The sequence below is a fragment of the Furipterus horrens genome, unplaced genomic scaffold, assembly GCF_987537825.1.
Source record: "Furipterus horrens unplaced genomic scaffold, mFurHor1.1.pri manual_scaffold_13, whole genome shotgun sequence".
Classification (NCBI taxonomy): Eukaryota; Metazoa; Chordata; class Mammalia; order Chiroptera; family Furipteridae; genus Furipterus; species Furipterus horrens.
The window spans coordinates 18,044,734-18,058,482 of NW_028327183.1; the positions used below are offsets into that span (position 1 = coordinate 18,044,734).

The following is a 13,749-nucleotide window of genomic DNA, read 5'->3' on the forward strand; positions in this document are numbered from 1 at the left end:
AGGGAATAGCAGGTACAAAAACCCTCAAATGGGAGTCACATGGAGTGTTCCAGCAGGCCAACTGAAGCGGGGGGGTCGGGGAGTAACCAAGGACCAGTTCATGAACATCCTGGGATGCCTTTTACTAAGTGAGATGGAGCCAGAGGAGGGTTTTGAGCAGAGGTATACAAGATCTGTCTCACAATTTTCGAGGCCCCTGCTCTGGCTGCTGCAGTGAGAACAGGCTGAGAGGAGGCAGGAGCTAAGTAACAGGCTATTGCCATAGCCAGGCAAGAGAAGATGGTGGCTGTGAGAGGGCTCAAAACCATCTCTGACTTCCCTGCCTCTGTTCAGGCCCTTATTAGCATTAACGCTTTTCTTTCTTCAGCTCCTCCAAGAGAAAGATAAAATGCTGCACGAGCTAGAGAAGGAACTGACTCAGGTTCAGACAACCCTCCTGAAAAAAGAGATGGAGCTGGAGAAGCAGCAGCTCATGACAACAGAACTCGAAATCGCCATCCAGGAGGCGAAGCAGGATAAGTGCAAGGTGGAGAGTGGGGCCCGGCAAGCTGAGCTCCAGAAGCTGAAGGACTGTCTCGAAGATGCCCGACAGCAGCAGAGGCTGGCTGGTGAGGCACAGCAAGCACTGTCCCCACCACACTTCCAGCACCTGGGGCCAGAGCAGCCCTTTTCTCTCTGCAAACGGCCACCCCTCTGCCTCCCCACCTTCTCACTTCACACCCTCCCTTGATCTCATCTCACCCCTCTTGCACTCCTTCACTCACCCTCAACCTCCCCCTCTCTCCGGAGCCTTCACCACAAAGCAGGTGCTCAGTTTGGGAAAGTGAACTGCCCGCTGTTTCCTCGGCAGTTCAGGTAAAGACCCTACTCTCCTTTGTCTGCCACGGGGAGGACAGGGCTCTGTACTAGGCTTCTTTGCACCACGTTCTCCTCCATCTTCTCCAGAACCTTCATTACACATTTTCTCTCTTCCTTCCCTGGTTTTTGACATTCTCTCTTCTTTTTTTTTTTTTTTCCCCCTCAGAAAAGTCTCTTCTTTGCAGCTTGCACTATGGATTACATCCTTGTTCCTCTGCGTTCTCGGAGGTCACCAATAACTTCTTGCCCTGGACATGGGGTGTACTGGGGGCAATGAAAGTGTTCTGGAATTAGATATTGGTGATGCTTACTCTCCTTTGTGAGTAAGCCAGAAACCACTGAACTGTACACTTTAATGGGGTAGAGTTTATGTTACATGACATAGAAATTTGAAGGAAAAGTAAAAAGTCCAAAGCCTGGTTTCCTTCCTTACCCGCCTCTGCCTCTGTGTATCCATGCCATCAGCCCCCATACCTCAGCAAGTGTCTCTTAGCTTTGGAGACACAACAGTCCCGCAAATATCATTGTTGTTTCCATCCCGTTACGACAGAATCATCCATCCCCAAGACTCTGCCCTCCTCCTCTTCTCATCTCCCTCTACATTCATTCTTCAGTGAGCGCCTCTCCTCCTCGGAGCTGCGTTTCCCTGCAGAGGACTCCAAAACCCAGAGCCCCAGTCCTGATTTCACACCTGTGGTCAGTCTTAACTTTAGAGGCTAGCTCCACCTGGGCAACTCGCCTTCCCCTCTAACTCAACATCCCCAACATGGACCCTATTCTCTTCCCTGCATTAAAGTTATTTTCCTCCCTTCTTACAAGGTATATAATTATTTCCATAGCGACACCACCTTTCTTCCCCTATCCCAAGCTGAAAAAATGGAGAGGAGAGTGATGTTTAAAGTAGAAACAACAGTAAAAACTATTGGATTTGGGGATACAGTTGGCTTAAAAAACTCCAGTAAGCAACTTATTGGGGTGCTTTTCCCTCCATGCCCAGTGAAGGCAAGGACGTGGTTGCTAAAGGATGATGTCGGAAGTCTTTCTCCACTCTAATCCATTCCAATGTTCCTAAAGCGCTCTTCCCTTCATGTTGGGTCCCTGCTCAAGAGCCCACAAAATCTACTCTACACCTTTCTCTCAGGCTTCCATATCTTTCCAAGCCTTCTGTAGTCTATGCACTTACTCGACTCTGTCTCCCAGAACTCCTACCCAGTGTCCTTTCCAGTTAAACCAGTCTCCTCCCATCCTCTTCCCACATGCCTTCCTTTCACCAAACATTTACTCTAACGATCCCCCCATCTGGAATTCCCTTCTTCTAAGGCTCAGCTCAGCCTCTTTTCCTCTGTGAGTCCAACACCAGCTGTTCTTACTTCCTGGATCTTGCTTCCTGAATTGACGGTCATTGCAAGTTTAACATCACAGTGGTCTCTGTATCAAGTGAACCAGTATGGCTCCCTCACTAGACTCTAAACTTCAGGAGAGTCAGGATGTGTCTCTAATGACCAGATGAGTTGCATAAATGTACCAGGAAATTTCTACCAATTTGTTTAATTTAAGTCGAGAAGGAGACCACAGCTGGAGGGTAGATGAAGACAGATCTAACAGAGCTCCTTAGGCATGATAATGAAATGGAGAGAAATGAGGACAGATTGAAGTAGGTCACACAATAAAGGAACATACTGTTTAACTGGCCTGATTTGAGAGTCTGATCTTCACACATACTCTCTTCTCACATGGCCCCTAGCTTGTCTCCTGTCTTCTGCAGCTCAGCAAGCAGCCCAATACAAAGAAGAGGCCGTTATGGCAAAGAGTAACCTGGAGGATTCCCAGAGGAAACTGCAAAGCTGCATCCTCTTGGAGAAGCAAAAGGCAGACACCATCCAAGAGCTGCAGAGAGAACTTCAGAAGCTGCAGAAGAATTCCTTGATGGCTGAGGAGGAACTTCTACCCAACAGGTACCACAGGTTCACCTGCGGAGAGAGGCTCTGTCCCTAGTGAGCCAGTCAGGACACCATGGGCGGCTGCTGAGGACTGAGACAGCAAGCCCTGTGTGGCCAGCTCACTGGCCACCACACTGACACCAAAGTCCCTCCCCCTGCTGTCATCATTTTGCTTTAGGAAACGGATAGAGGAGCTGACGTCAGAACTCTCTGAGGCCCTGAGGAAGCTTGAACATTCGGACAAGGAAAAGAAGCAGCTTCAGAAGACAGTGACTGAGCAGGATGTGAAACTGAATGACCTGCTAGATTGTATAAAACTCATTCAACACCAGGTATGAAGGGCAAATAGGCAGACAGCGCAAGCATTTGCTCTGCTTAACATTAAATAAATTTGTCCTTACTTGGGAAGATGCCACTGCCAATCCACGGTGAACAGATCGTCCAGAATTTGTGTGAGGATGCAAAGCCAGCCAGTCAGCTCCAGTTCCTATGACCAGCAATAAGCATTTTCAAGGGCTAAGCTAAAAAATAGTCAAAGGACAATGTAGTTATTTTCGGGGATTCAAAAGCTATCCTTGTCAATTAATTTAAAGTCTTTGATCTCTGAATTACTCTTTTTATGTTCTTCTCAGATGTTTTTAACTTTATTCAAAAAGGTTTTATGTGGAAAGATTTGGTAAGTGGGAGAGAAGGTTGATGCTGTCAGAACTAGACCTATAAATAAAATAAATTGGTATATCTAAATGAACAAATTAAAACTGTCACTGAACATTAGAGGAAACTTTTATCATACGTGCTAAATAGCCAAGGAGTTGCCCTCATATTTATTTCAGCAATTGCCAGGGTACAATTGTCTGAGTTTTGTTTGTTTTTCCAAAAATATAGTCCAAGAAGGTCTTCCAGTTCAGTCTTCATTTTCTCAGCACAGGGAGCTGGCCTCCACCAAAAGCACTCTAGAAGAGGAGCTTAAGGAAGTAACAAGGTTACTGGAGGAGAAACGGGAACAGTTGAAAAAGAGCAAAGAACAGGAGAATCTGCTGGAGGTAGAGGTTGAGTCATTGCGACAGGAAGAAAAAAGGAAAGAAAAGATGGTGAGAAGGAGAATCTTGGAAGCGTCAGAGTCATAAATACAGGGCCCGACATGAGCCCAGCCAGGCCTGGTGGGATACAGAGGCTGTGGGTGCTCAGATCTCAGGAGAGGAGGGAGAGGAGGTGGGAAAGGCAAGTGGGGAGGAGAGAGAAGGCCTAAGATACCCACGGTGCAGAATGGAGCTGTGGGTGAGGGAAGGAGTGGGTTCTATAGGAGTCTGAGGGTAACACCTCTTTTCTGGGCTTTGTTCTTTAATTGGGGAACAGTCAAAAGGGACTTTGCAAAAGCTGGAGGAAGAAAATGAGAATCTCAAAGTACGGTTTAAGCAATTTTCTACGCAACTGGAGTCCTCTGTCAGCAAGCGCAACACCTCCCAGAAAGTCATCCAAGAGCTGAATAATGAGGTGAGTAGACAGCAACCCTGAGGAGGTGAGAAACTTGAACCCTGTGTCCCTTGACCTGAAATCAGCTCCTCGCTCTCCCCCACCACAGAACAACTAATTGCTGGGCCCATGTTCATCCTGTGGTACCTGCAGCTCCCCTTCCCTCATCGAAGCGGGGTACCCCTTCAGTACCCAGGTGCTCAGCCAAAGAAATGTCTCTCCCACATGTGGAAGGTCTTATTTAAAAACATCTGGTGAAGCTCCTAGACTGTCTGGACTTTGGCATCATGTCCTCCAATGTTGCATTTGAGACCAGAGTTGAGTGAATCCATTGTTTGGGGCAATTTGCTAGGGAACACTTCCAAAAATAATCCCAAAGCACAAAAACAGGATGGAAGGGGAGATGGTTATTTTTCAATACATGATAAAGATGACAGAAAGGAGTAAATGCATCTGACATATGTGAAGTACTGGGCTTGAGTTCAGTCATCATTTATTGACTGTCTACTTAAGTCCTTTATATGCTTTCCATCTGCTTTACTCCCAACAAGACATAATTACTATGATCTTTGGTTAACAGAAAAAAGAATGGCAGAGGCCTAAAGCAACTAATTAGTAAGGATGGGATAGACCAGTATTTGAACCTGGATCATCTGAGTCTAACAGCAAAGCTCTTTCCCCTCCATCATGAATGGTAATGCTTTCCCCAACTGAATACATTCCATCTTTCTTGGCAAGAAACGAAAAGAGGATCTTAATAGGTGGTCTCCTGGGTTGTAAATGAGAAACCATCAGCTCTGATTCCTTTACAACATAAAAAAGAAAAAAGTTAATCTTAAAATGCTATGACTGGTCTAAGACTAGCACTGCCCAATAGAACTTTCTGCAGTGATGGAAAAGTTCTAAATTACAACAGTCTAATACCATATCCATTAGTTGTGTGGCTATTGAGTGGTTGGAATATGGCTTAGTATGACCAAGGAACTAAATTTATAATTTTAATATTAACTAATTTTAGATTTATTTAAATGTAACTAGCCTAATGTGGCTAGGGTCTACCCTATTAGACAGCAGAGAAACTCATGTTTCTGGAGGTTTTTTTCCTCCAGAGACATAAATCTCTCCTTTACTGAGATCCAGAGTTTAGTTTTAAGTCACTCGGATCCCCAATGAACCTCTCTGGAAATAAGAGGTACTACTTGAGTATTTAATATGGGTCTGTCGTTACATTTGCCAAAAGAACGATAGTCATATAAATGTGGAAGTAAAAGCACTAATTTCAGAATTCCTTTGGTTGGAATCAGGAGGCTAGAGGGTTTTATGTGTGTGTAAGCATGTTCCACTTTATAAAAGCATGCCCCAATGATGAACCAATTGAAATAGCCATTAGAAAGAGGCTTAGTTTTTCATTCTAAAATATTTTTCTTTCATCAATATATCTTAATTTTAAAATTTCCCATCTGAAGTCAAGGCAACATATATGGAGATTCTTTTCATTTATTTGATTCTAGGACATTTTCTACCATATTTTATAACTAATATTGTTAATAATAAGAAAGGTACTTTATTTTTATATACTTATTCTGTATTTGGCTATTTTAGTATAAACACACTTATAAGCAGTAATAGTTTTTTAGTTGCTTCTCATGGGTTTTCTAGGTTATAGTTAGATCATTTGCAAACAACAATTTTCTAAACCTTTGTAATATATATTATTTTTCTTGCCTTATTGCATTAGACAGAACCTATAGTGCAGTGTTCAACAGTAACATCCTTTTCTTGCTTTTAATGTTAATGGAGTTCATGTTTCGTATGATAGTCCCTGTAATGTGGTGAATAAAATTAACTAATTGATCCTAACTTTGGCCTACCCTTGCATTTCAAGTATAAATCCTGACTGTGTATCACGGATCACTTCTTTGGCCACTCTTTGGAATCTTCTAAGAAATGAAGTAAGGCCAATATGACTATAATTTAGTAATCAAGAAAGGTACTGGTATAGGATGAGAGTAGAGAAATAAGTAGGGGTAGACATTGTGGACTCTGTTAAGAAATTTTGTGTTTCATTCTAAGAACAACTGATAGATATGGATGAAATTTCCTCAAGGGGCAGGAGAAGTGATTTGATCTGACTGAAGTTTTCAAAATATAACTTCGACTGACGTGTGAAAATGGATTGGGGAGAGGGCGAGGCGTGGAAGTGAGGAAACCAGTTGGGAGGCTATTGCTACCTAAGCTAGAGTGGTGTCAGTGGAGATAGAAGATGGCAAATTCAGGGCATGTTTTGGCAGCAGAATTGATCAGACTAACTGACAGAATGGATGTGAGAGAGTGAGGAATCAAGGGTGGCTTAGTCGAACTCACCTATAAAACCATCTAGGTCTAATGCCTTTGGCAAAGAGAGAACAGATCTTTATGAGAACTTTTATTAAAACTCCTTGTTTCTGTAATATATATATGAATTTTCCTAGTATCTTTTTCCAAGCTAAACCACTCATGGTAGAGAAATTGAAGATAAACCTTCCATTTCAGCTTCTAACATCATTGTAAATATCTTTTACCACCCTTATTTTTAGTATCTCACTTCTATGGTCACATTTCTTGATTATCAAGAGCTTACAGTGAATTGTGATTTTTTTTTTTTCCTGTGACTCTCCTGGTTCACTGTACAGACCCAGTTGATTCCATGTTTTTCAGAAGTCTGCAGAAACAGTGTACTTTTATTTCCAGAAGACCAAATTATTCCATCTTTAGGATTAGTTTCATTCCCAACCCAGGCATGTAAATATAGGGGCAGAAATACACTAATTCCTAAGGTCAAAGATAATCAAAATTTCATTTGGAAAAATAATAAACTTCAAGCACTGAGCAGTTACTGAAGAAAACCCAAAAGAGTATATTTCTGGGTGTGCGGCCGCATGGAGAATGCAGGTGTACTAGGATACCAAAAAAACAGAAGTCAGGCATATGAGTGTCTAAGGTCTCCCTTCTGCTTCCAGACTTAGGTGTACAGTAGTCCCTCTCTATATCGCGGTTCACTTATTGTGGCCTCACTGTATTGCGGGATTTTTTAAAATATTATATTTAATTACTTATTGTGGATTTTGCGCTATATCACGGGATTTTGCGGTCCTGTATACATATGTTGTTAGTTACGTAGGTTTAAGAGTGTAGAATATGTTTAAGAACATAAGTAGTGTTTATAAAAGTGTGGAAAAGGTTAATAAGGGAGTGGGAAAGGTTAATAAGGGACTAGGAATGGTTTATAAGTGTGTGGAGGGTTTATAAAGCCTTAATATCGTCGGCAGCCGTCCGTCTCGAGAGACGATGGCGTAGCTTCTTGAGAGTCTATCTGCACCGCCGAGAATGGCTGTGCAGTCCGACTCGGGAGTGACAATCCCTGCCGCACTTGTTACAGGTGAAGGCAGATGGCTGTTGTTGCTGCTGTTGACGCTGCTTCCGCCTCGATCTTTTCTGGACCGCCTCCTCGTTGCGCGCAGCCTCTGCGCGTGACGTACCTTGCCTGACCGCGAGCCTCCAGGCTAGGCGGTCGTCTGCTTGAACTTCCCATGTGTTGAGATTGATGGAGCATTGTGTCATGTCCTTTTTGCAGATGTCTTTGAACCGCAGTTTTGGGCGCCCTGTCATCCTCTGGCCTTCTGCTAGCTCGCCGTAGAGGAGGTCTTTGGGGATACGGCCTGCATCCATTCTTTTACATGGCCGAGCCACCTGAGGCGCCTCTCACTAAGAACTGCATGCAAACTGCTCATATTGGCTCGCTTCAGCACCTCGGTGTTGGGGACCTTATCCTGCCAGGTGACATGCAGGACGCGTCGCAGGCACCTCATGTGGAAGCTGTTGAGTTTCCTTTCGTGCCTTGCGTAGGTGGTCCACGTCTCGCTGCCATAGAGGAGAGTGCTGAGTATGCAGGCTTGGTAGATGCGCAGTCTGGTTTTCTCAGTGAGGCTGGAATTGTTCCACGCTCGCCGGTTCAGTTTGGCCATAACTGTGGCTGCCCTGGCGATTCTCCGATTGACCTCCAAGTCGACTGACAGAGAGCTCGAGATGGTGGACCCGAGGTAAGTGAAATCGTTGACAACCTCCAGGGTGTATCCGTCGATGGTGATGCATGGGGGAGTCCCCGTGCCTTGAGCCATAACGTTCGTCTTCGTCAGGCTGATGGCTAGTCCGAACTCCTTGCATGCGTGGGAAAGGCAAGTGACTAGCTGCTGGAGTCCCTCTTCGGAGTGTGATATCAAGGCTGCGTCGTCGGCGAAGAGCATCTCACGGATGAGCACCTCTTTGACTTTGGTCTTGGCTCGTAGACGGGCCAGGTTGTAGAGCTTGCCATCGGATCTGGTGTGAATGAAGACACCCTCGCTGCAGTCCTTAAAGGCGTATTGGAGGAGCATGGAGAAGAAGATTCCGAACAGCGTAGGCGCGAGGACGCAGCCCTGCTTTACTCCGCTGCTGACTGGGAAGGCCTCAGAGGTTGCGCCGTTGTAGGACACCGTGCTGTGCATGTTGTCGTGAAAGGACATGACCACAGCAAGCAGATGTGGTGGACAGCCAATCTTCCATAGCAAGCTGAAGAGTCCGCTTCGACTGACCAGATCAAACGCCTTCGTGAGGTCGATAAAGGCGAGGTAGAGTGGTTTATGCTGCTCGTGACACTTCTCCTGCAGCTGGCGTAGGGAGAAGATCATGTCCACTGTTGATCGGCCAGCTCTGAAGCCACGCTGGGACTCTGGGTAGACGCGGGAAGCAAGGGTCTGCAGGCGGGCAAGAGCGACCCGGGCGAATACTTTGCCGACGACACTGAGGAGAGAGATGCCCCGGTAGTTGTTGCAGTCGCTGCGGTCTCCTTTGTTCTTGTACATGGTGATAATGTTGGCGTCTCTCATATCCTGGGGGATGTAACCCTCCTTCCAGCAGAGACAGAGTAGATGGTGGAGCGGCTGTAGCAGGACTGGTTTCCCACTCTTTAGGATTTCTGGAGGGATTCCGTCGCTTCCTGGTGCTTTCCCGCAAGCGAGGCAGTCGATGGCTTTGCCGAGCTCTGCCGCACTAGGTGGGGTGTCTAGCTCCTCCATGACTGGTAGGTCTGGGATGGCGTTAAGAGCAGTGTCTGTTACGGTGTTCCTCGTCGCGTACAGCTCGAGGTAGTGCTCGGTCCACCGCCGCATTTGCTGTTCCTGGTCAGTGATGACCTCACCTGTCTTGGACTTAAGGGGGGCGATCTTGGAGGGGATTGGGCCTGTTGCCTTCTTGATACCCTCATACATTCCTCGTGCGTTGCCTATATCGGCGGCTTCCTGGATGGTTCTGCACAGGTTTAGCCAATAGGTGTTGGCACAGTGGCGGGTGGTCTTCTGGACCTTGTTCCTGGCAGACCGTAGAGCTTGAAGTGTACTGGGAGTGGGCGTGGCCTTGTAAGCCAGTAGGGCCTTCCTCTTAGCCTCGATCACGGGTTCCATTTCTTCCCAGTGAGCCTCGTACCAGTCAGCGTTCTTCCGCTCTTTCTTCCCGTAAGCAATAATGGCGGAGTTGTATATGGCGTCGCGGAGACGTGACCAATTGGATTCGATAATGTCGTCTGCCGCCATTCCCTCGCTGAGTGCATCTTCCATCCTGTTGATGAATTGCTGGGTCTTAACTGGGTTGCTGGCACAACTGGTGTTGATGCGTGGGCGACCCTTCATCTTGGAGTGGTGCAACCTCTTCGACGTTATGCGCACCTTGCTTACCACGAGGGCATGGTCCATGTCGCAGTCTGCACTGTGGTAGCTGCGGGTGAGGAGGGTGCTGCCAATATCCGTTCTTCTGGTGATGACGAGGTCAAGCTGGTGCCAGTGGCGGGAGCGGGGGTGCCTCCATGACACCTGGTGGATCTCTTTGCACTTGAAGAATGTGTTTGTCACGCACAGGCCGTGGTGACATGAAAGCTCAAGCAGTTGCTGACCATTCTCATTGATCTTTCCTCTCCCAAAGTTTCCGAGGCAGGTGGGCCAGGCCATGTGGTCGGCTCCTACTCTTGCGTTGAAGTCTCCAAGGAGATAAAGAGTGTTACTTCTGGGGATCTTGGATAACGCTTCGTCCAGTGCATGGTAGAACTGTTCTTTCTCTTCGGTGGTGGCGCAGAGGGTTGGGGCGTACGCGCTAAGAATGCTGACTGGGCCGAAAGTTGTTGACAATCGGAGGGCAAGTAATCTCTCTCTGCCTCCTGTGGGTGGCTCTATGGAGTTAACAAGCGTGTTCTTCACAGCGAACCCAACACCGTGCTGTCTTGGTTGGTCCGGAGACTTCCCTTGCCAGTAGAAGGTGTAGTTGGTTTCTCTGATAGTTCCGTTGTCAGCCAACCGGGTCTCCTGTAGAGCCGCAATGTCGATGTTTAGTCGTGCCAGTTCCCTGTCGATGACGGCGGTTTTCCTGGCATCATTGATCCACGGAAGGTCTGCAGTAAGTCCGGGACACATGGTCCTGATGTTCCAGCTAGTGAGGCGAAGAGCTGGAGGCTTCTTTCTTGTTTTTTGCTTGGAATTGCCTGGTGCGAGTGTTTTGTGGCCCACTTTTCGAGAGACGCCTCTCTGATCCCCACGCACCCAGTGGGGCAGGCGAGCCATGGTGAGACGGCACCTAATTGGCTGGGGGCTGCCCAGCTTGAGGCGGGCGGTAGCTGTCCAGTGAGGTGCGATGACCTCTCCCACCGTCAGAGGAGACCCCTGGCGCTCGTTTCCTTCGCCAATCGGATGAGCTTATAACCGGTATCTGTCTCCTCCCGTGTTGAGTCGACATCTTGCGATGACGCTGGAGTGTCCTCTCCAGTGAAGCTACAAAGCCTGGGCAGGGTGATATGGAGGGCCAGCTGTTGCCCATGCAGCAGACCCCCCCTCTCTTCGCAGCTGAAGGATCCAAGGGGAAAGACAGAGTCAATACAGCTTGGCTTCAGGTGCGCCGCAGGAGTTGCCGGTGTTGACTACAACGTCAAACCGCCTTAGGGACTCCGGCTCCGGATTTTCTGTCGGGGTTTACTCCCTTAGCCTTTCCCCTGAAGAGGTATGCCGCAAGGCAGCGGAGGTTTTTTGGAATCAGGGATCATTTATAAAGGAAGTGTGGCAATGTAATGTCAACAGAAGCACATATAATTTTGTGTAGACACCCATTCAAAATTTTTGATGCCAAGCAAAGGCCAGGTAAGTGGTGGGCTTATCAGGAGACTACAGATGACCTGGAACTTTTTAAGATGTGAAAATATCTACATATTAAGACCTTGACTAGGTGGTCCTGGAGCTACAGATGAATATTAAAGACCCTCATAAGATGTACATTTTAGAGTTCTGTGTCAGTTTGCTCACTGTATACTTACTGTCCTGTGCAGGATGTCTCATTTAATATATATATAAATAATAAAATAAATGTAAGGTTCCTACTTCATAAATTTTCACCTATCGCGGGGGGTCTAGAACGTAATACCCGCAATAAGTGAGGGAATACTGTAGATCTCTGTCCTGTACCTAAAGTATATAATAAGGTGGCTAATTACTTAACATCTTCATGATCATAACTCACATCTATGTAGTATTTATACTTACAAAGCCCTTTTTACATTTCATTTGATCATCACAAAAACTATGAAGCAGTTGAAAATATCCCGATTTGCATAAGAAGAAACTGAGACTCAGAGAGATTAAGTAAATGACAGAACCAGGACCTCAATACAGATCCTCTAACTCCAGATCTCAATTCCTTTTAAGTAACATGAATACTCACTACTAAGTTTAAGACACAGACTTTAGTTTTTAAATACATTTCTGCCAGAACTATGGATTTAATGCATCTCTGATTCCAAACATTGTCCAATGCAGTATTTCACTCAGTCCAAAACAATTATTTAGTATTAACCGAGCACCTGTTATGTGCCATTCCCTGAGCTGTACATGGTAGGATATAGCAATGAAGGAAGCATGCACAGCCCTGCTTTCATGGTGCAACAAGTCGAATGGATTATGTCAGGAACGAAGGGAGGCACAATGCACACAACTGAGATATTGTAGCACGTCTCCCATCCTAGAATTGGATTCCAGATCTTTATTAAAGGCTGCAGTGGTCCTTGTATTTGGGGGGCATGTAACTAGAAGGGGAACTGTGGGGAGAGGAGAACAGGAAAGCCTGGAAAGGCAGCTCTTCCTTTGCCAACAATGAGGTGACTCTGGGGCATTATCACATACAGAGAGAAGAGAGCCCCGTGCTTGTCTGTTTCCTGTAAATGCTCAGAATGCTTCTATAGCCATGAATCTTGACAGTGATATTCCCCCTTCCTGAAGGTAGCCTTTCAGAAGGAGACCTTAACGAGTCTGCAGGTACAGCTAGACAAGGCCGTGCAGAAAGAGAAGCACTATCTCCAGACCATGGTCAGTAAAGAAGCCTATGAGGAATTATCCCGGAAGTCAGCTGCCTGCCAAGAGGACCTGACACAAACTCTTGAAAAGGTGGGCCACACCCTATATCTCCAGGGTTGTTTAGGGGTAAAGAAATGTCCTAGCAGTGAGAGAGGCATAGGAGTCAATTTCCTACACTCCTGGAGTCACCAAGGCTGTCTGCAAACCCCTGCACAAGCTGGATGTCTGTCCACAGAAGGCCTGCTTCTTCTTAGTGAGGTTTTTGGGAAGGGCTGTGGGGAGCAAAGATGGAGGCCAGATCTAACAGATCTTTCACAAAACCTGGATCATCAGGGAAATTCATGCCCCATCCCTGTGCTGATCATTTCTGGCTGATCAGCTCATAGGACTAAAAAGAGAAGAAATAGGGGAGTGGATGTGGGGATGCAGAAAAGCAACCACTGTCGCTTCTCGTCCTCTATGGGACAATAGGAAAGTGACAGGGTGTCTGTGCCACCCTGGGCAGAGGACAGGGAGGGACTGGAGCCTTTCTCCACTCAAAGCTCAGCAGAGAGAGCCAAAGGGCTCTGACAGCCCTTTCTCATCCCCTTTGTCTTTACCTAAAGCTCAATCGTGCGATATCAGAGACCAAGAGCCTGCACCGCAGCTTGGCGCAGGCCCAAGACAGGAAAGTTCATCTGGAAGAAGAAATTATAGCTTATGAAGAGAGGATGAAAAAACTCAACATGGAATTAAAAAAACTTCAAGGCTTCCATCAACAGAGTGAGCTAGAGGTGAAGAGCAATCTGGGGCTCAGGCTGCCTTCCTGTTCCAGGTCCCCAAGGTCATCTCTTGCACCCAGAACTATTTAGCACTGAGCCATTTCCTTTGGCTAATGGGGTTCCCTTCCCTTATTTGGCCCTGTGAGTTTAAGGCCTAGAGGCAACACTCAGAGCACGGGCGCCCTCTGCAGGCCACTAGAAATAAAGTGCTCCCTAACGAATCGCCAAAGCTGAGAAAGGACCATCTTCTGGCCTGGTCATGGGTCCCCTGGGATCAGAGCAGTAAGCTGGGGGTCTCCTCCTCACTTCGTGCTCCCG

General features: G+C 46.7%; 1 protein-coding gene across 1 annotated transcript in view; it reads left to right on the forward strand.

Annotated features, from left to right (window-relative positions):
• The window catches only part of PMFBP1 (polyamine modulated factor 1 binding protein 1), a 56,073-nt gene that overhangs the window by 35,045 nt on the left and 7,279 nt on the right, over nt 1–13,749 (forward strand). The window contains 7 exon segments of the mRNA XM_090260242.1: nt 368–608; nt 2,624–2,813; nt 2,977–3,130; nt 3,722–3,889; nt 4,155–4,292; nt 12,596–12,760; nt 13,276–13,443. Coding sequence (XP_090116368.1) covers nt 368–608; nt 2,624–2,813; nt 2,977–3,130; nt 3,722–3,889; nt 4,155–4,292; nt 12,596–12,760; nt 13,276–13,443 — 1,224 coding nt within the window.